We start from the raw sequence: 21,473 nt of genomic DNA, 5'->3' as shown, positions 1-21,473 counted from the left end.
CTCACGCCATCTTCAACCACCAACCGGAAGAAATCGAGCAACAGCCTCACCAAAACCGAATCGAACGGGAGCTGAACCTGAGAAGCCAAAAGCGGGGCTTGTCGAACTTGAAGCTGAAACGGAAGCGCACACGACGGCAGCCCACCTTCGTCGGTCTCCCATTGCTAGAGAGCTCCGCCAAGCAAGCCGGAAACCGCAGCCACCAGCTCCGCTTCAACAAATCGCCAGGGGGCGCATGGAAGCATTGGAAGGAAATGCGAACCGATAGAGAGAGAGAGCTTGTGAAGGATATATAAAGCTCAACAACAATGGAGGAAAAATTAGATTCCTGAATGTTTATACATCATTAAGTTAAAAAGACTACATGATACTCTTTATTGAGGATGCCAAATCCATTAATGATATTGTAGACATAATCTCAAGATCTTAAACCTACCATTTATTTGAGGATTCCAAATCTCTGAGATTGGAATATAGCATATGTTCTTTATTGCCACCTTGAAACCATAGATATATATATATATATATATCTAGCTAGTCATGTTCCACACAAGAATGTATTTTGTACATCGGATGGGATGCATCACTTAACAAAGACACGTGGAGGAGCAAGTCAATCTCGGGTGAGAGATTTCAACATTCAAATGAAAAGTTCATTAGTCGAATACACTACGTGAACCATTCAACACAAAGTATAAATAATCCAAACCAAACATTTGGTTCTCTTACAAATGAAAATAATAAACATTTACAGATGAAGCAAAAGCTTGGCACTAACGAGTAGGTCTCACAGCTTGCAGCAATACCACGAAGACAGCTACCGCCAGATAGAAGCCATGACCCAGCATCTTTCGGTCAATTCTATCTAACTCAATAGATAAATCGTTACCTTTTACTCCATCTTTCTCTTCAACAAATGCCTGCCTAGCAGAAAAGGCACATGGCAAGTATAAATTAAGACTATCCAAGAAAGGTGGAGTCGAAGAGCTTCAGTCAGAAAGCCCACATGCATTGCTTCTCACACTGATGTCTGCAGCTTCAAGTATTAGAGGTCCACCCACAGGAACAACACGAGCATAACCACCACAAATTCTTGAACAGACGGTCATTCTGAATAAGAGATTTCATCTTCATCCTCGTCTAGTACGTAGACCAGGGCCCGCTTTCTGGCAGCTAAAACATAAGCCACACCTCTACTTGCTGTTGCCAAAAAAACATCAACTTGATTTCAGTCCGGTGTTCCTTGAATATATGGCCATAGCTCACGTGATGTTTAGATACCTTTGTCAGGTAAAAGTAAAAGTACAACACATGCATTATGCTAAAACACAGGCGGGAAGCAAACCTTGTGTGCCTAAAGAGGCTATGGCATGCATGTAAACTATGAATGCTCTACAGTATCTTGCTATACTAGATACCATGATAGTGTCTATCATCATGAACTTGTACATAGCGGTTCTCAGTCAGTAACTCAGACTGCAATGCACCTACCATAAGAGGATGATTATTCTTTTTGTATTTGTCTGGCAACTATAGATTCACCCTTTTCGGACTTTGTCCTCTCAATTGATTTAAAATTTAGGGGGAAACCTAATACTTCAGTATTTTACTTCTTCGACTGAAAATATTCTTCTTTGGAGCATACTTTTGCACTTCTTCAATCTGCAGGACCAAACATGAAGTGGTCCATTAAAGAGGCACAATGTACCTATGCCAGTCACATTTACACTTAAGAGTAGGTTCTAAGTGGAAATGTAGTAAGGAGAATGGACAGGATTAATTCACTTCCGCCACCCAGCCAACTAGATAAATTTGTTACTGACACTGGCAAGTTTATCAAACATTGATACACAAAGGAAAGAGTATGGGCACCGATAAGTTTCCAGACATCCAAAACTGCAAATGGACATGGTAAGAAGCTCAAAGAAAGAATCTTCAGAACTATACAATTGATGGCATAGCAATGAATTGATCCTTCGCTCGATAGTATGACATTTTCAAAATGTTATAACCACTAACTGACAATGAAGGAACTGCAGTATGGGGAATGCTGCGAAGCTTCTCATTCTCCATCTCCAGGTGTAAGATAGGGTCCTAGATGTGTAGTTTCACTGGGCTAGTGTTTCAAAAGTGAGAATAATATAACCAAGCAAAATGGGCACCACTAACCCATTAGGGTCATCAAATGCACATTTCTTAACCTACATATAAGGCTCCAGCTGTCAAGATATGTTGGAACTTTTGCAGTTACAGTAAGAAAGAAAGTAAAACATCCTTTGAAATCCCAAGCATGTAATGGCATGTATATGCACTATGCACATAGGAGGAAAAACTAAACTGCTGCTACTCGTGCTGATGAGAAGAGCAGATAAATAATAAATAGGAACAATAAAAGAACAAACGTTTTTAAAACCGGACCAGTGGTTCAACCAGTCAAACTGGTAGAACCATTCTCTACCAGTTCGACCGCTTGAACCTATTGCATGTGATGTCATCTGATAGAATACTCTGCACATATTAGATTACACACGTTCAGAACACAAGAAGCCCAGTGAGTCGGCAGACACCGTAGCGTCTTAATAGATTACACACGCTTGATGTCATCTTAATAGCATCCTGTTCAATTTTCTAATAGGTTAGGCCAATATGGTCAATAAATAAATTATCCACCACAAATTGAAGAAAGAAGACACCGGAGCAAATGGTTGGCACGCTTGTTAATTACAAGTGGTTGGAGTTCCAAACCCCAACCCAACTCCAACACTACTCCTTCAAATTTTTTTTAAGGCCCAGAACTGGTCCGGACTAGTTGACAGATTTGCTGGGTACTAGTTGACAGGTACACCTGGTTACTGGTTGAACAGGGTCAATACCACCAGTTCTTGACCAATACTATTTCTGCCGGGAAACCAAACTGGACAGGTCTGGTTCACGGTCCAACCAGAGCCACTTCTTAAAACTCTGAAAAGAACAGGAGTCGACAGAAAAGCACAATCTGCTAGTTTTTTCCTTTTACCATCAATGTCTTAAATAATGAATTGACATGATCGGAATAGAACTCAGAATATCATGAGTAAGAAATCAATATTCAAGCTCCGGATCCACAAGTTACCTTCAATTGGTACAACTCCCAGTTATTTGCACAAGTGGTTCATATGGAAGGTCACTGGCCTGCAAGATCTTCATCCCGGCATCTCCCAAGTTTTCACGAGTATCATTCATCTTATTTAGCAACATAACAATTTGACATTCCTGTTTCCAACAGAATATATTAGCCACATTTGCAAATTTGGGCTTTAAAATATGATATACCAAGCTTTTACCTTGTATAGAGCCAAATCCACACAACAGTGACCAGGAGGGATGCACAACAAGATCCTTCCATTGGTCTTCCCTGCTTCACATTGCTTGAATCATTCGTAAGTCCCCTCACTACCGCTATACAATCTGTCACATCTAAAAAAGACTCGTCAGGTATTTGGAAGGAAATATAATCTGAAGCAAATTCAGAGTCATCCTGCATAGCCATACAGAGAAATGATTAGCATGAAACAGCAGTTGTACTCTGCACATGTGGATCTCTGGATAATATTTGTAATTTCAGATTAAAGGTATATACCCCATAGAAGGACAGTGAATTGGGAATGTATCTGGTGGATGCTGAAACTGACGTAAGAGGGAATAGTGGCAATAAATTCTTACAAAGTAACTTTTTTGAAATAGAAGAGAAAGGCATCAATTTACCAAGGCTAGGCATCTAATCCTAAGCTCTTACTAATTTGAATTACCAAAAGATTAAGTCATATAGGATCTTAACATACTTGGATGCAGCTCCCCTTACCCTCCTAGTCCCTTTGCTTTCTCCAATTCCTCCCTCCATCCCTCTCGACCAGATTGTCATACAAGTACGCAGCATAGCTCGAGATATATCCTATTCAAAAGTTCAACTCCCAACAGCGAACTTGATTAATCAAAATGATGTGACGAAATGCCCCTCTGCAATGCGACAAAGATTAATTAAACTTCAAGCAATAGAAAATGTGAGAAACTTTCCACCTATAGTCTATATTTCAGTATCCACTAAATCTCTCCTTGTTTGTAGGGTACACTCAGTCAGTAAAAGAATGCTCAATCAGTAAAAGAAGAGGAGCCAGCAGTAAAATTACATCGAGAGAGTCACCATCAGAAATCTAAGAAGATCTTTTCAGATGCCTGATGAACATTTAGATGGTATTCTGCAGGGGCTAAAGCTGAGAACTCCAAGTGGGCATCAAGCATTTCTGCATCTGACATATCTAACCTATCTAGCAAAAATGACATCCCCTCCGATTCATGTTCTTTAATTTCATGGACGCTTTGACTGATGTACCGAAAAGGGTAACAACTCCTTAGTTCTCTAGATTTTCCACTCGCATCACCATCATTCACTCTTCGTTTCTGTGTGAAAAGACCAACTCCTCAGTTCGACGTTCACCTTCTCATTTAGACTTCCAAGCACTTCATACCTCTGTATTCGTCCAACTCTCCATCGAACGCATCGGCAATCACAGCGGTTCCTCTCAGGAAAAGGGAAAGCGTAGCACATTTAGAAATTCGTTTCCGTGTAAAAAGAACTTTTCTCGAATCGAAGCAATACCCAGGAGAGATCCTCCACAGCCTCTTGCAAATTGAAGCGAGGAAGCACCCCCCACCTTCCCTCTGAGTCCTCCGTGTGACCATGGCCACCAAATCCTTCGCCGGATTCCGCTCACGCCATCTTCACGCGCCCGCCCGCCAAATCGGAAGAAATCGAGCAACAGCCTCACCCAAAACCGAGTCCGAACACAATCGAATCGGCCCGCCCCATCAGGAGGGGAACCGAACCCGAGAAGCCCAAGCGCGGTTTGTCGAGCTCGAAGCCGGAACGGAAGCGCGCGCGCCGGCGGCCCCCTCTTCGTCGGTCTCCCATGGCTAGAGAGCTCCGGGGGAGCAGCCGAGAACCGCAAGCCAACCAGCTCAGCTGGAACGAATCGCGAGGGAGCGTACGGGAAGCAGCGTCGGTGGCAAATGCGAACCCGAGAGTGGGAGGGAGGGAGAGAGCTCGTGAAGGAATAGAGCTGGAAAAGACCACTCTGTGATCTAATCTAATCTAATCTAATCGATTTCTTACAATTTTTTTTTTGGGAAAAAACCACAAAAAAAAAAATCATAAACTTTGCCCACCGTGACGTATTTACCTTAAACTTGTATCGATGTGACACATTTATCTCAAATTTTCTCATGTCATATCAAAAAACCTCAAACTTATACATGAGTGATACATTTACCCTAAACTTTTCTTTTGCGACGTCATAAAATCCAAACTTTTTCTTGTGACATTAAATTTGTGGGATAAATATATCATACAGGTATAAATTCAGGATTTTTGATGTCATAAAAAGAAATTTGGGGTAAATGTGTCGAACGAGGCATATTTATGATTTTTTGGTGACTTTTACCTTTTTTTTATTTTATTTTGATTGAAAGTTTGTAAGCGACTTTTCGAGATTATTTTATATGTCCATTTGTTGAAAAAACAAGGGAAATTCAACTGTTGCTATTTCTTCTACTTCTTCTTCTTTCTTTTGTTTTTTGGTCCCTTTTGTCAATTTCAAAGCCGAATTAAAAGTTTGATGTATCATTCGCTCTTTTGAAGAAAAGAAATGGCTTGCTTATCACGGGCATTGTGGTCATTCCAAGTAATGAATGCTTCGTCTGCTTTATCTCCGAAACTTGAAAATTTTGTGTTAATCTACGCTCATTATTAGCGAATCTATCTATTATAGTATAAATACGTGGACTTTTATGGACAATTCTGTTTTACTTAATGGAACTTTTAGAATTGTCTTTGACAATTTGAATGACACGTCATTGTTTTCTTATTAATCACATGACATCACATTGATGCGACTGTGATGAATTGGTTACTTTTAAAAAAAAAAAAAGAAATAATGCTAATGAATTACTCAAATCGACATCTTAGGAGAGTAAGCATTCACGCGCCGCTTAAATGTCGAGACGACGGGCCAAGCTCGAACTAGACCAAGCCATTCACCATCACCACCCAAGCTCCAAACACTCGGCCGGATAGAAATACTCGAACATGTTGTTAAATCGACATGGGTCGACCGTCCATGAAAATATTTGTTGAGACAATTGAAATGACTCGGCACTTAGCATGTCCGCAAATGGTATGCAGCCCTCAGTTTTTTCTTAATGAGAATTCACTTTTAGCCGGAGACCGAAGGAATTCGTAATTGATGTTCCGCAATTCGTGGTTGTTATTCCCATGTATGCCGTTCGAAAAAAGGCTTTATAAATGAAGGCTTGAAAGAATAATTGTATTTCTTGCCGGTGTGGTTGTAGACTTCGTTCACTAGATTGTGCGTGCTTGAACATGTTGAAGAGGAAGTTTCGAGTGACATTCTTTTGGAGGTTGGAGTGGACGATAGTGACAATTTGAACGAATTTTGTTGACAGGAGAATATTATCTTTTTGACGTCTCTTTACATATCTTCTTTGTCTTCACCGAGAAATCAAATTATACTTCAAAATTACCAAGAGCTATATCGGTGCCTTTCTTCTTTCCTATGCATAATTATAGCTATAATTGCAAAATAAGCAGTGGAATATGAGTAAACTCCTAATCTTTGTTTATTAAAAGGGAAAATACTACAAAAAAAAAACACTAAACTAGGCCCAATAACCTTAATATCCCAACTTTTTTTTTTGTCGCCAAAACTCCCTATAGGGCCCATACTTGTACCAATGTGACAAAAATATTCTCTGTTTACCACAAAAAATCCTAAATTTTTCTCACTATGATGTCAACACTCAACATTTTTTGTGTGTGTGTTGCCGGTACCCTAAACACTGATACAAGTTTGGGAGGTTTTGGTGACAGTTAAAAAATACAAAAAATTTGGAGTATTTGTATCACCTTAAGCATTGTTTAGGATCGCTGGTGATGTAATTAAAAGTTAGAGATATCGATGTCATGATGAGTATAATTTAGAGTTTTGAATGGTATTAACTCTTACAAAAAAAACGCTAAAAGGACTTGTTTGATCCGGCTTAAGCTTAAAAAGGGAATGCCCTCTCTATATATCCACGCCAATATCAATGTTTTACTTTATTTCGAATTTCAAATAATGATGAGAAAATTAAGGTAACTTAAAATTCTTATGAATAAGTAAAAGTCTAATTTCAATCCCACAACTTCAAGTTAAAACTAAATGTCAAAAAGAGAAAGCCAAAACCCCACATGGAGTAATATCATGTGTTCTCTCTTTTCGACACGTAATTCTCCCTCTTTTGACTCACAAATCGTCCGAACTCTCTCTCAGGATAGTTTCATTTCCATCCCTTTACATTGATAAATGGCACACGCCTTGCGGAATAACTCATTGTCATAGTAAGCTGAAATCAAAGAATCAAGCTGATATCGAAAGTGTTCTTTGAATGGGAACAGGACCGAGAGCTGGCAAAGGAAGACTTATCAAACAGCAGCATCCTAATCGTGCGTCTTTGGCCGAACCATGTCGCCCCTCCTTAGGACTCACCTGTCTTCTTGAAACTCGCCATCCACGCCCGTGCTGGTTCGAACGCTTTCTGATCTTAGGGGATGATACCACCAGTAGGTGTTGAAAGTCATTTGAAATAGGCGCACCCAAGAACGCAGGGCTATTTTCACAACTAAAGCCCCAGCTAACAAAATCAGTAGAGAGAGAGAGAGAGAGAGTGATGATTCAATGGGAAGGGAGTCTACTGAATTTACAGCAACGGATGGCTTAGGTTGAGTTCAAGAGACGTTACATCAAAGCTATTACAATGTAGTGAAAATGCATTAAGCTTCATAAAAAGAAAAAAGAGCACAAGGTAGTGAGGAAAAAGATCCAGCCATCCAGGAAGCCAAAATTATACATTGTTGTAACTTAATTTTGTCTACGGAATCGAAACAATGCATGGGATATAAAATTTGAATGATAAGAACAAGTGATCTGCACGTGATTGATGGAGCATCTCATAGCTTTCTGTCCAAGCATATGCCTCACTTGGAAGTCTTCTTTTTACGAAACGAACTTCCCTCGACACTGTCGCCATCTCCTATGACAGTATAACATCCATTTTATGTTTTGCAAATGTGTACGCCTAATAAAGGTATGTAATAAAAAATGCTGAACCAGCTCACTTATTCCTTCAGGCACGCTACAACAAATACGAAGCCTTTCTCGATCTCAGTTTCACCAACACCGGCTCTTGCCCCTCTCACTCTCAATCCAAAAGGTATTCTCTTTTTCATTCCGTTGTCCTATAAATACAGCTTTTGGGCTGCACCACTAATCCAGGAGTACCCCAGAATCCCAGATGAAACTTAAAAAAGCCGGAAGCCAAAGTGTGAAAAAGCCTCATGTTTTACCTGTCGTGGCTTCCGATGTAAATATCAATTGGCATAGTGTAAGGCATTCTCATTCAAGCATCTGTCGGGTTGCGGTGAAGGATGAAATAAGACCCACGGCCTGCATAGGTAAAACATCACTGAATGTCGATAATGCGGCAGCTGAACTGTCCTTGAATATGCCCACTTGACCATCAGTCAGGATGGATCCCAGTTTCAATGTGTTCTCTCCAAATCTGCCGCCAACTTGGCCAATTGTGAGAGAAAATAATAGCAGATGCATGTCATAGAACATGGAAAAAGACTTTCTTTCGAAAACACCTAGCCAAATATCTGACATCTCTGAAACTAAAATCTTCTCACAATTACAATGTTCGGCGAAAAGCCAATGTCTACTCCCGATGTACCAAAACAACATGAAGTACATGGCACTATCTTGGTGCACAACTATGCAAACAAGCTCAAAAAACGAAAAAGGAAGGCCAAAGTTATAAACTTCTATCACCACTTTCAGACAGTCACACCACTGAGTTTTCTTGCACTGTGTCCCAGACTATTGGTACTTATTACATTCCATGTCACAAATGACTTGGTTAACTCAAACAGTAATGCATGCAATGAAACAGAAAACCCCCAATAAACACCCCGACAACCAAAGATATAATCAAATTTAAAATTATGAGTTTCTCCAAATAAGAAAATATCAAAGCTGAAAGATTAAGTCCAAATAGAGCTTAGAAAGTTAGACATATCATCTCCAACACAGATGTTCACGACACAGCTCTATAAAGCAGGTAGATGACTAGCCAGGGACATGATAAAATAATATATAACAAGGAAAAGAAAGAGAAGCAAAAGAAAGAAAGCACACTCACCTGCATAAAAGACTTCAACAATGGAGCTTGCAACTCTAGAAGACGATCTGTCGTCCAAATCATTTATTCGAGAAATTTCTCCATTACTATAAGATTTCCAACTCTTCGATGAAAAAGCTTCTATAGAAATACCAGTAGTTGCTTTAGATGTCCTCCTTGAAGACAATGCAGGTACACTGCAGACATAATTCAATAACAAGAGACGCTTTTCTTGAGATAATCTGGTTACAAAAGCTCAAATATTTATCCTGCAAACACAAACATATGGAAAGGTATATTTAACCTGATTGGAAGTATTTAAACCGGGGAACTGTGGAGCATCTCGTAATATTTGATTCCGCATTCCAGGGCAGTTTCTGTACTGTATCCACATACAACCGATTAAGTTGTACAAAGTACCTGACGAGGACAGCATGCCGTAAATATGACTGTCTCCCATTCTCCCACAGGTATGGCTCTAACCTTTGATGAATGAACAAGAAAACACTATTAGGTAACTGCAACAAAATGAAGAGTTATAATCACAAAACTATCTATTGGGACGTAAACATAACTCAGCTAATACCAGATAGATGGTCCAAGGGTGTCAATTAGCTATTTCTTCTTACATTTTAACATAGTAAGTAGACTTCCAAAAGAAGGTAAAGATTGTAACTATTTTCGGTGAATTCATTTGAAGTCATCACTGATAATCCTAGGGAATTTTAATGTGTCCCACCTTCTTCCCTCGCCTCTCATGTTCCTCCCTTTCCACCTTTTCCAATAAAAGCATTTAGTACACAATCATCACTGGACAATATGTCTACACATCAAACAAAACTACAACTAATTGCACAAATTTGAGCATCATCATCTAAGCATCAATTACGTGTGAAAGAGCTGTTCAGATATCAGAATAATCTCACATGCAATAACTTCTACCCAGGTTTAACAAAAGGGCAACCGCTTGATCATGAAAGAAAATTCTTTCTATTCCTACTATTGTCATTTACCCTCTAATCTAAGCACGGATTATATAAAATCTTCATATCTTAGCTTGAAATATACTCTTTGAAACAAATTTAAATGAAAAACAGAATCAAGGTATAAAACTGTCGGATGCAAATATTCGTGAGGAGCGAGATCGGATTTTGTAAAAACATCTTGGAGTACCGTCTGCTTGTAGAATATATACTGCAAAAAAAAATCCAGTAACTTACATGAGCCAGTCTATGGGATCCAATCTCTGTGAAAGACAATGTACCAATCCATCTATACATGTTCTGATGGCAGACTTTTTCTGTCTTTGATCCTTTTGCCTAAACGAATACTTTGGCTCTAACTTCTAGACAACTCCTCATCCATAGTGGAATCACCTCCAGAAAGAATATCACATGCAAACTTTAAATCTAACATAACTTGCAAAGCTCCCTTATTTGATCGCTTTAGATCCATTAGCTTCTTCAGTAGAAAGGTAGTTTCCATATATATCAGTCACCTGTATAAGCAAAAACAGTTAGTTAATAAACACCAGATTAAAATAAGCTATAAACATGAAGCAATCACAAAAACCACTGTCCACAGAATTGAGTAAATGATAAAAGTCAGAAGACACAACTTGTAAGACGTTATTCATTATGGGGAAAGTAAGAGCACTTTATAATATTGTAAGACCTAAAAGGCTCTTTACAGTTTCACAAGGCAATAGTAATCATGACTTTCGCAGGGCTCCTTACAGCGGCCTTGATCAACATTTGCATTTGATCACTGTGGCCGGCGAGGGTCGTCGGAGCTTGCCTGCTATTGGACTCTAATAAGATTTGTTAAGCTTATCCTACTCAGATTGCCCTATCGAGCAGTCCACTTAATTTGACATTGGCAGACATGAACCATAAACATGGATTGCCATCTCTATTAGCAGCTAAATGTTCGTTGAGCAAGCTTGCTGTTTGCATGCATCACGCAGCTTTTGAGCAATTCAGAATCTTTCCCAAGAGAGATCAGAGAAGAACACATTTTGATGACAAGGGATTGTTGCAGGAAGAATTTCTAGTTGAGAAGTAGTGACGGTAATGTTAAAGTAATAACATAGAAAACTTACTTCAACATCATGCAGTAAAACCGTACCGTCTTCAACATACAATGAAACGTGCAAAGAAAAGTGAGTTCATAAACAACAACAACAAAAAAATTAATAGACGAAGAGGAAAGATAGAGAACACACATAAACCAAGAAAATGATAATCAAAATTCGTAACAGTACAATATAACTGAGAGGGATATCGGTGGCTTGATATGGTGTTTCTTTGGGGTAGTAGGTCATCTAAAGCCAGGGAATCTTTATCTTTTTGGCAGCCTCCAATCCATTGTCTCAATCCAAAAATGAATCTTGTTGTTCAGCTTTGGAACCTCAAAGTGGGGTGGATCCATGAAAGCAAACTTCAGGCAAGGATCACGAGTGTACAAGTATCTACAACTTAGGATCTCAACAGAAACCATTCAAGGATTGGTTCAAGTACTATAGTGCACTCGACAACATGTTTTTCATATCCAGAAGACAATATGACAAGCAAAGCATTCAGATGTTTCTGGAGAAAAAATCTCCTCTCTAAATTTTTCCAGTGAGAATAGACAGCACGAACTACCAAGGCTAGGCATCCTAATCCTAAGCTCTTACAAATTTGAATTACCAAAAGATTAAGTCATATAGGATCTTAACATAATTGGATGCAGCTCCCCTTACCCTCCTATGCTCTTTGCTTTCTCCAATTACTCCCTCCGTTCCTCTCGACCAGACTGTCAGACAAGTACGCAGCATAGCTTGAGATATATCCTATTCAGAAGTTAAACTCCCGCCAGCAAACTTGATTAATCAAAATGACGTGACGAAATGCCCCTATGTAATGAGAAGATAAATTAAACTTCAAGTAGTGCAAAATGTGAGAAACTTTCCGCCTATACTCTATTTCGGTATCCACTGAATCTCTCCTTGTAGGGCACGGTCAGTCAGTAAAAGAATGCCCAATCAGTAAAAGAACAGGAGCCAGCAGTAAAATTACATTTGTGAGAGTCACCATCAGAAATCTAAGAAGGTCTTTTTAGATGCCTGATGACATTTAGATGGTATTCTGCAGGGGTTAAACCTGCCAACTCCAAGTGGGGCATCAAGCATTTCTGCATCTGACATATCTAATCTATCTAGCATAAATGACATCCCCTCCCATTCATGTTCTTTATTTTCATGGACACTTCAACTGGTGTACCGAAAAGGGTAACTACTCCTCAGTTCTCTAGATTTCCACCCGCATCACGATCATTCACTCTTGGTTTCTGTGTAAAGAAACCAATTCCTTAGTTCGACGTTCACCTTCTCATTTAGACTTCCAAGCGCTTTATACCTCTGTATTCGTCCAATTCTCCATCGAACGCAATTCGAGCTAAGATTGGCAATTACAGTTGGTTCCTCCCGGGAAAAGGAACCGTAGGACATTTAGGAAAAGCGAAAGAAGCAAAACGAGATAAGGCCAATGACTCAAAGGAAATAAGAAAAGAAGAAGATAACTTTCTCGAATCGAAGCAATACCCAGGAAAGATCCTCCACAGCCTCTTGCAAATTGAAGCGAGGAAGCACCCCCCACCTTCTTTCTGAGTCCTCCGTGTGACCATGGCCAGCAAATCCTTCTCCAGATTCCACTCACGCCATCTTCACCTGCCGCCAATCGGATAAAACCTAGCAAAAACCACACTAAACCGAGTCGGAACAATCAAATCGGCCACCCATTAGGTCGCGAAAATAACGCCCGAACAGGGAAGCCGAACCTGAGAAGCCAGCTGCTTGTCGAACGGGAACTGAAACGGAAGCGCGCGCCGGCGACCCTTCTTCGTCGGTATCCATTGCTAGAAAGCTCCGCCTGCTGGAGCAAACCGCGAGGGAGTGTACAGAAGCGTCCGGAGGAAATGGGCCGGGCCGGACTTTATAACTATATGGCCTTGTCCAACAACGCCCAAAGTGCCCCCACTTCGGGCCCATGTAGGCTACGAGAAGCAGTGGATTAATTATTGAAATGTAATTTGGAAAAGGCAATGTGATGTCAATCATGTCATCCTCGTTCACTTTGAATAAGGAAAGCAGGTCGAGGAGTTTATCTAAATTGGCATCTTGCAAGAAACATGTTCACGGCCCGCTGAGAGTACATATAAAATTACTTGTAACGCATGGAGTTGATGATATCTAGGCGTTCTAATGTTAATGCTGTTAAATTTATCCAAAATCTCCTTTAAGAAAGATTTTCCTATATTCAGTACGTACTTACCTATAATTTTAGTTGCATATTGTGGTTATAAATTAGATTTTCAAAGCTAACTAACGATGCATAACATTTATCGTACATCTTGACGTGTGTAGGAGATTATGATGGCCACGGTGGACAATCCATCAAACGCAGTGGAATGGGCAATGGCGGAGATGATAAATCAGCCCAAACTCTTAAGAAAGCTGAAGAAGAAATAGATTAGAGTCGTGGGAAAAGAGAGGTTAGTCCAAGAAGAGTCCGATATCCTCTGGCTCAACTACATTAAGGTCCCGCACATCACCTTGTCGGATGTCGTCGTGGCCGGCTACTGCATCCCCAGGGGCAACCACATCCTCGCGAGCTGGATGGGTCTTGGTAGAAACCCTAAAGTGTGAGGATGAAACGGGTTCCACATATTTTACCAAGCTCACTCTCCCTCCTTCCCTCCTTTTTTTTTCGAATTAGTGTTATTTTTTTTGCTGACGTGGCATGTAAATTAGCACCACCTGGCAAATTTTTGCCATGTAAGCACTGCGATGTCAGCAGACTGATAGAGTGCTTCCGAACATGCAAATTACATGACTTGATAGGGAGTAAGAAAATGTTCAAGAACCTAACTTTCAATATTTAGCAAGAGCTAGTTATTTGAAAAATGTACTTAATCATTTGTTCTCTATCATCCCATCTTGGGGCTCTCGTCTTTCTTCCCCTTGCAGATCTATCACAACATGACACAACTTTAATAGTTGTGGAAAACAGCCTTGTTCACGGAAGTCCCTTCTAACATCAATTTTGCGGGAAAATTGTTCAATTAGTCCTAAACTTATTGCACAGATGTCATTTAGTTATTTACTTTTCAATTTTATCGATTTAGTCATAAACCTTTGTGCATAATTCCAATATAATCCTTACAGCCAATTTTCATAGAAAATCACTGACGTGACAGTGTGTCATGTGGGACTGAGTCCTCACAGCAGCGATTTTTAGAGAAAATTGGCGAGAAGGAATATATGGGAATAACTCCTTAAAAGATGATTGGGGGTAGTATGTGTAATTTAGCATTCGCTTTGAATCAAAATCCTAATTTTCCAATTCACGCCTCTTATACCTCTTGGCTCTCGCTTAGTCTCGCACCTCTCACCTCTCACACTTAGTCTCACACAGTCACGCAGAGCCGCCTCCCTCCCTCTAGCTTGAAGCCATCGCGAGTCTCAACTCTTGCCTCCCTCTCTTGTTCTCGTCTCTTAGTTTGCCTCTCTCAGCTCGCGGATTCTCTCGCCTAATGTCAATGTCCCTCGACCAGGCTGCAATACCCTCTGTAAGACTCGAACCAATTTTGAACAGAACAATCAGTTCGCCTTCCAAAATCCTCACGTCTCACAAAAAAGTTCAACTCAGCTTCAATCGAGGATGTGGCTTCAATTACCAGCTGCCTCATCATACCAAACGACCCTCTCAAATGCAACGACAGCAGAAGAGGACTCGAAATCTTCAATGGGAAACCCTCATCGAGTGCATACCAAAAGCAGCGATCGACCACAATTTCCCTCAAACTGCTCGAACATAGCTCGACGTTTTGCTTCAAACCGCGGCATTCCTCCAACCTAATGCACTCAAGAACAGGACTGCCCTTCAAAATTTCGTGCGTCACCTTATCTGTGATCTCCGAGCCGCAAATAGACAGGGGCTTGAGATTACTCCAAGCGACACTCCTACTAAATGGGAAGCTAAGGAGCCTCAAATGCAGGTTCACCAACATAGCCAGGGGACTGAGCTCAGGCTCGCAATAGTCGAGAAAATCGATGTCGATGTGGAACTTCCTCACCTTAGGCGACGCGTAGAGGATCAAGAGGCTGTCCACGAACGGGGAGTCGTGCCAGGGGAAGAAGAAGATGAGGTCCGGGGCGGCGGTCCAGACGGATTGCCACCGTGTCGACAAGACGCAGGTTCAGGCAATGTGTGTGACGTCGAGGAAGGAGAAGATGTGGTGGATCACCGAGTCAGGCAAGATGCTGATGTGATCAGCATCGTCGCCTAGGGTTTTGCACTGATGAGAGGACGGTGACGATGAGGTCTGCGATCGCTTCTTCGCCATGTGGGTTCGACGATTGAACGGGAAGGAGAGCCTCCAGTTTTAGGATTCTTTTCGCTCGACTGGAGCTTTGGCTTCCGGTGGTGCGACACGTGTCGCTCGATGGAGGGACGACCATTTTCCCGCGCCTTTTAAATGCAGAGCGGCGGCTATGCAGTGGATCGCGAGCTCGAATGTACGTACTGATTTTTTTGGACTTCTAATACATCTATGAGGCTACGATGACGGGGCTTGCTTATCTTGGAATGCTTTGTAGACCTGATCAATGGATGATTCGAGCCAGATCTCGCGCTTGAAAATCTTTATCCTAGCTCATCCGAAAATATATATATCCGTAACTAACTTCTCTAAGATAATTCTTCAGCGAAAACCATATGCATGAGCAAGTATGACATCTCATGAGCTTAAAGATTAAAATAAGTCAAAGACGTGTTAGGAGAAGTCATGGTGGAGCTATGTGGAGAGGGCGCCCTTGCAAAAGTTGGAAGGTTCGGATTTTAAGGAGGCGAATTTTCTTAATTCGGGTGGAACAGATGGATTCGTCCTCCGTATTGAAAAACTGGAGGTGTCCATAATATTTTGAAAGTGGACAAATATCCAACCAACAAAAAAAAAGGTGTCCATAATATTTTAAATCTTCTAATGGTTGCACACCCACAGGTATACACGCTCACAGAACACTTTCCCCAACCGATGGTTGTAAAGGCTCTCTCAATCTCCTAAAACACAGCAGAGACTCGAGTCCAAAACAAAAGCATAAAGTCTGGACAGCAGGTTAACCTAGAAAGACACCAAATTCTCCTTTAGGTGCTTCAACTGCAGTATAGGTAGAAGGAGCACTCAGGGCAAACAACAAAAGCTACAGATAATTGTGCTGCATCGAAGTTGGAGGTGTCATCTCTGAAACGACCAATAGAAAGTGAAATCTAGAACTTTGACAAGAATTAACTTCACCCAGTATAGTTGTTTACTTAACCAGTCCATTACTTCCAGGCAATACTGATTTCTGCCATTAGATCCATTTATTAAGAAAGACTGCTGTATGGAAGCAAGAAAGGAAAGAAGTACTCATTGACTGAATCCGATAGACTATACTGCTATATATTTGATCTGAACATACAGGAGGCTTACAACAAAACCCCAACAATCTCAACTGCAAAGGATATTGAAACATTGCTTTGAAGAATTTGAGAGCTCTACAAATGAATCTTGACCATCGTCAGTTAAATCAGTTTCTCTGGGTACTAGTCCAGGCATGCGAGGAACTCTTGGAGCTGGAGGGAAGTAACGAGTAGTGCGATCTTCAAATGCCAAAGAGTTGCCAGAAGTGTCCTATGAAAAAATGGATAATTATCTTTCCAATTGGGAAAAAAAGAAGAAAAAATATTAGGAGAGATTAAAGTTAAGGAGTCAACAATCAGCAAATCAACAACTCACGGCTGACACCAAACGTAACTTTTTCAAAAAACCTTCCATAGACCCATATTGAAGCTGTTGGACCGTGAAATAAGATTCTAATTTTGAAAAAAGAAATATTTAAGTAAACCAGACTAACATAACTACTTAACTGCAAACAAAGCATTAGATATAACATGAAAGGTATGAACAATAAAATATTGTCTGTTAAGAATCAAGATTGAGAAGTTATATTAACTTTTTCAACTTGAAAGATGCATACTCTATTCACTTGGGCATCCTCCTCCCAATTGAGACACACCACAGCTGCCGCATGGGAATTCAAGCTTCTTAACAGTTTTCCATTCTGCTTAATATTTATACCGTGTTAAAAATAAATATACCACAGTATATATAACTGCTGCAAGCACTGGCATATAAAAAGCAGCACACCACATATCCACGGTTCCATAACGACAGCTAGATTGGTAAGATAACTTTCACATGTAAAAATAAGCTCTTTAGAGCAAAACTTAATCCATGAAGTGGACAATGATTAGTAAATTTGTAGAAATCGCAAAGAAACTTTATTGCAGCAGCATCAACCAAGTTCTGAGCAATTGTACCCATGACCAAACAGCTATAGCTTAATGACATAACCGGTTATCTACGAACTTTTCCCCCAAAAGCATAATTGAGGCACATACAAATTCTCTCATTTAGGAGTCACCCAAATTATTACCTTCCTAATTTGACTGAACTGGACATATGTAACTTTTAATAATAGAAAGAAACTATTAATTTGATGAAAATGAGCATGTCATGGATGACTGCTTCTATATGACACCATCCACTTAGACCGTAGATCCTCACAATGAGCTCAACACCAGTAAACACTACTTTAATTCGTCATTGGCATTTGAAACATTTTAGATCATCGGTGACAACATCTGCAACAAGGTGACAATTATTTGTCCTACAGGAGAATGCAATTGAGCACATCAATCAGATTCAAGTCCGACGACATTGAGATGGTATTCTGCAGGGGTTATTAAACCAGAAATAATATTACATTGTGAGTCACCAACAGAAATCGAAGGAAAACTATATAGATGCCTGACGACATTGTGATGGTATTCTGCAGGGGTTAAACCAGCCAACTCCATGTGGGCAGCAAGCATTTCTGCATCTGACATAGCTAGTCTATCCATCATAAATGACATCACCTCCGATTTGAGTTCTATATCTTCATGGACACTTTAACTGGTGTACCAAAACGAGCAACAAGATGGCAATACAGGAGTAGGGTACACTTGCGGTTGGTCCAGATGACTGTCAGTAAGGTTATGGAAATCTCCTAAGGCACCAATCTCGTCTAGAAGTTGATAGGAATCCATCGCGCCTGTAAATAAACATCCCTTCATTCAACTAATATCAGCTTGGGATTCGTTACTTGCAACTATGTCACATCCAAATTTTCACTCTCATTTCCATATCATTCACTCTTCATTTGTGTGTAAAACACCAACTTCTCAGTTCGACGTCCTGTTCTCAATCAGACTTTCAAGCACTTTACCTCTCTATGTTCACCAACTCTCCATCAGACGCAATTTGAGCTAGATTGGCAATTGAAGTGATTAATTTGGGGAAAAGGAGCGTAACACATTTAGGAAAAGCAAAAGGAGATAAGGCCAATGACTCAAAGGGGCACGCACCAAGCCATCGCTGAAGACACCCACAAATTACCAGGAGAGATTGTCCACAGCCTCTTGCCAATCGAAACGACGAAGCACCCCCCACCTTCCGTGGAGTCCCTCCGTGAGACCATGGCCAGCAAATCCTTCTCCGGGTTCCACTCACGACATCTTCACCCGCCCGCCAACCGGAAGAAATCGAGCAACAGCCTCACCAAAACCGAATCGGAAGACAATCGAATCGGCCCGCCCATCAGGAAGAGAGCGGGTTTTGTCGAACCTGAACCTGAAACGGAAGCACTCGCCGTCGACCCTTCTTCGTCGGTCTCCATCGCTAGAAAGCTCCGTCAAGCAGCCGGAAACCGCAGCCACCATCTCTCGTGAAAAAGCGCACAGCTTTCTCAAGCTCCCAACAAATGTACTGTTATCTTCTCTTAAGAAGTAAGGACATGTTTCGTTTCACATTGGAATATGAATCTTTTGAATTAATAATAGGTTAATTCTTATAATCACCACCAAATGCGGAAAGGCAAACGCTGACCCTATTCCTCTTCCCGTTTCGTTCATTTCTCCGTTTCGTTTCGAACTTTCGTACCTTCCGTTTCCCCGTACCAAATGGGTCGTGAATTCTTTTGGAACGTGCTTGATCGTCTGCCGATCAGTTTCGAAAGCACCGGACTTTGTTATAATCTTCGTTATTCCAATGGAAGAAAGTTCCGATCGATGGTCAATAATCTTCGGAAAGTACCTAATAGTTTGTTCCTTGAAATTTGTTACGAGGACGATGGAGATCAAGAAGTTTCTTTTTACCCTTGTCTCCTTTATGCTAAGCCAAATGAAGATTGACGAGATGGGATGTTTTGTGCTGCCAATACGTCATCGTCTATCTTATCTTCATTCATTTATTTTTTTGCATTGCTTATACCTGATATGAACTTTTGATAATTGCTCTCCAAAATTATTCAGAAATACGATGGCAAAAATTCTCAAAAGAAAAAAAAGAAAAAAAAAACTCCAAACAGACCAGCACGGTAACGCGGAAAAGAAAAAGAAGATGAAAAAATGAGAAATGCAGCGCATTTGAAAATCGTGAAGCTTATTCGTACGGTTGCTTAACAAGTGTTTAGGCATTTCTTTTACGAAATCCTATTTGCTTTTTACAAACTTTTTTTTTGTTGCGAACGAGAATTTTGATCCGGTGGATTATGCTATAGACAAAAACGATGCGCTTTTGTACGCTAACATGCGTCGTTGCTGATTAAAAATGAAAAGAGGAAAATCTATAAGTTGAACGTGGATCAAGTGGTCCATCCATTCGTGTGTCGATCTTCGGACTGCATATAGCCCGCATGCACACTTGTGTGTTGAAATCACACGAGTTCTGCGACGGATCAAATTGCTACACCTTTATCTATCAGTTGAAAAGATAAAGCTGAAATCACTTCCAGAGTAGTGATCTGTATTGAATTGCCAACTGAAATCCTTCGCAAAAAGCGAACAATTTGAAAAATATTGTTGAAAAAATAATCGCTCGTGCGGTTGCAAAATGTATGAGAACGCAAGAAATTCTCATCATGCATGAAAATGTCTAGACATAAATTATTGTCGATGATGAGACGTATTTCATTGATCAATTATTTTAAGCAATACAAGCAATCACTTTTATAAATATATTTTCCAAATCATTAATTCTTCGCGGAACAAAAAGAGCCTTAATTCGCGTCAATCTACAAATAATGCCATACGGCATGATGTTCAAGTTTGTCTAATAAACGATATCGTTTAATTCGAGTCCATATGTTCAACGGTAATCTCGTTGCGCACCCTAACAAAGCCCTCCTCCTCCGCTTGTCAAACATCGTAAAGGCCCGCCACGTCAGACTCATGAGACATCGCATTGATGCTAATGTGGTGGTGGATTAGTTATTGAAATGTAATTTGGAAAAAAAGCAATGTGATCATCCTCATTTACTTTTGAATTAAAAAAAAACATATGCAAACGAATTATTCAAAATGGGCATCTTACCAGAGTGAACAATCACGCATGCTTAAATGTCGAGACGACGGGCCAAAGCTCGAACTCGACCAAGCCATTTGCTGTCACCACCCAAGCTCCAAACACTCAGCCGGATAAAAATACGCGACCATGTCGTTTGCCATCACCACCCGAAATCCACCCCCTTACCGCACACCATTTTTTTCTTATTTTCCAATTTCTGATGATTTATTATTGAACTCGAACGTACGGAATTATTCCCTAGTCGAGCGGCGAACGCTCTCCTTGTCCATGCCTACTGAACCGGATATGGACTGACCCTACACCAGCTGCTTTTTCTTTGGTCTTTTGGTAAGTTATTCTGAAGGCACAATATACATTTGCACCGGTCGACATCGGGCAGAGTCGCAAACAATGTAAGCCAGATTCCGGTGTAATAAAATTTAGGATGATTTCACCAATTACCAATCAAAAGCTTGGTTGCATTCTGAGGCCTCTGAGGCAGTCCCTCAACCAGGCTGCAATACCTTCTGCAAGACTCGAACCAATTTCGAATGGATCAATCAATTTGCCTTCCAAAATCCTCACGTCTAAAAAAGAAAAAAAAAGAAGAGTACTTCGACTCAGCTTTAATCAAGGATGAGGCTTCAATTACCAGCTGCCTCATCATACCAAACGACCCTCTCAAATGCAACGGCAGCAAAAGAGGACTCAAAAGCTCCAATGGGAAACCC

The 21,473-nt window shown here is 40.6% G+C and overlaps 3 protein-coding genes across 3 annotated transcripts in view; all 3 read right to left on the bottom strand.

Annotated features, from left to right (window-relative positions):
- Positions 1 to 13,315, bottom strand: part of LOC115694486 (uncharacterized) — a 129,710-nt gene extending 116,395 nt beyond the window's left edge. Inside the window, exons 1-2 of the mRNA XM_056315928.1 lie at positions 13,090 to 13,315; positions 12,854 to 12,979 (exon numbers count right to left, since the gene is read on the bottom strand). Of these exons, the coding sequence (XP_056171903.1) occupies positions 12,854 to 12,979; positions 13,090 to 13,300 (337 nt within the window). The 5' untranslated portion in view covers positions 13,301 to 13,315. The remainder of the gene's footprint in view (positions 1 to 12,853; positions 12,980 to 13,089) is intronic.
- LOC115694481 (anaphase-promoting complex subunit 4-like) overlaps positions 682 to 21,473 on the bottom strand; it is a 40,557-nt gene continuing 19,765 nt past the window's right edge. The window contains exons 4-7 of the mRNA XM_056315950.1: positions 3,325 to 3,996; positions 3,113 to 3,153; positions 2,013 to 2,094; positions 682 to 1,200 (exon numbers count right to left, since the gene is read on the bottom strand). Coding sequence (XP_056171925.1) covers positions 1,106 to 1,200; positions 2,013 to 2,094; positions 3,113 to 3,153; positions 3,325 to 3,529 — 423 coding nt within the window. The 5' untranslated portion in view covers positions 3,530 to 3,996 and the 3' untranslated portion in view covers positions 682 to 1,105. The remainder of the gene's footprint in view (positions 1,201 to 2,012; positions 2,095 to 3,112; positions 3,154 to 3,324; positions 3,997 to 21,473) is intronic.
- On the bottom strand, positions 16,622 to 19,395 carry LOC130139271 (anaphase-promoting complex subunit 4-like). Its single transcript, XM_056315936.1, has 4 exons — positions 19,024 to 19,395; positions 18,796 to 18,914; positions 17,333 to 17,416; positions 16,622 to 16,986 (listed from the first exon to the last, which is right to left on the bottom strand). The coding sequence occupies exons 1-4, from the start codon at positions 19,073 to 19,075 to the stop codon at positions 16,804 to 16,806; spliced, it is 438 nt and encodes a 145-aa protein (XP_056171911.1). The 5' UTR covers positions 19,076 to 19,395; the 3' UTR covers positions 16,622 to 16,803.

This window comes from Syzygium oleosum, unplaced genomic scaffold, assembly GCF_021117445.2.
Source record: "Syzygium oleosum isolate NSW1041296 unplaced genomic scaffold, Sole_v2.1 Sole_v2.11, whole genome shotgun sequence".
Taxonomy (NCBI): domain Eukaryota; kingdom Viridiplantae; phylum Streptophyta; class Magnoliopsida; order Myrtales; family Myrtaceae; genus Syzygium; species Syzygium oleosum.
The sequence above is the reverse complement of the archived record's forward strand: the minus strand, read 5'-3'. Positions and strand labels throughout refer to the sequence as shown.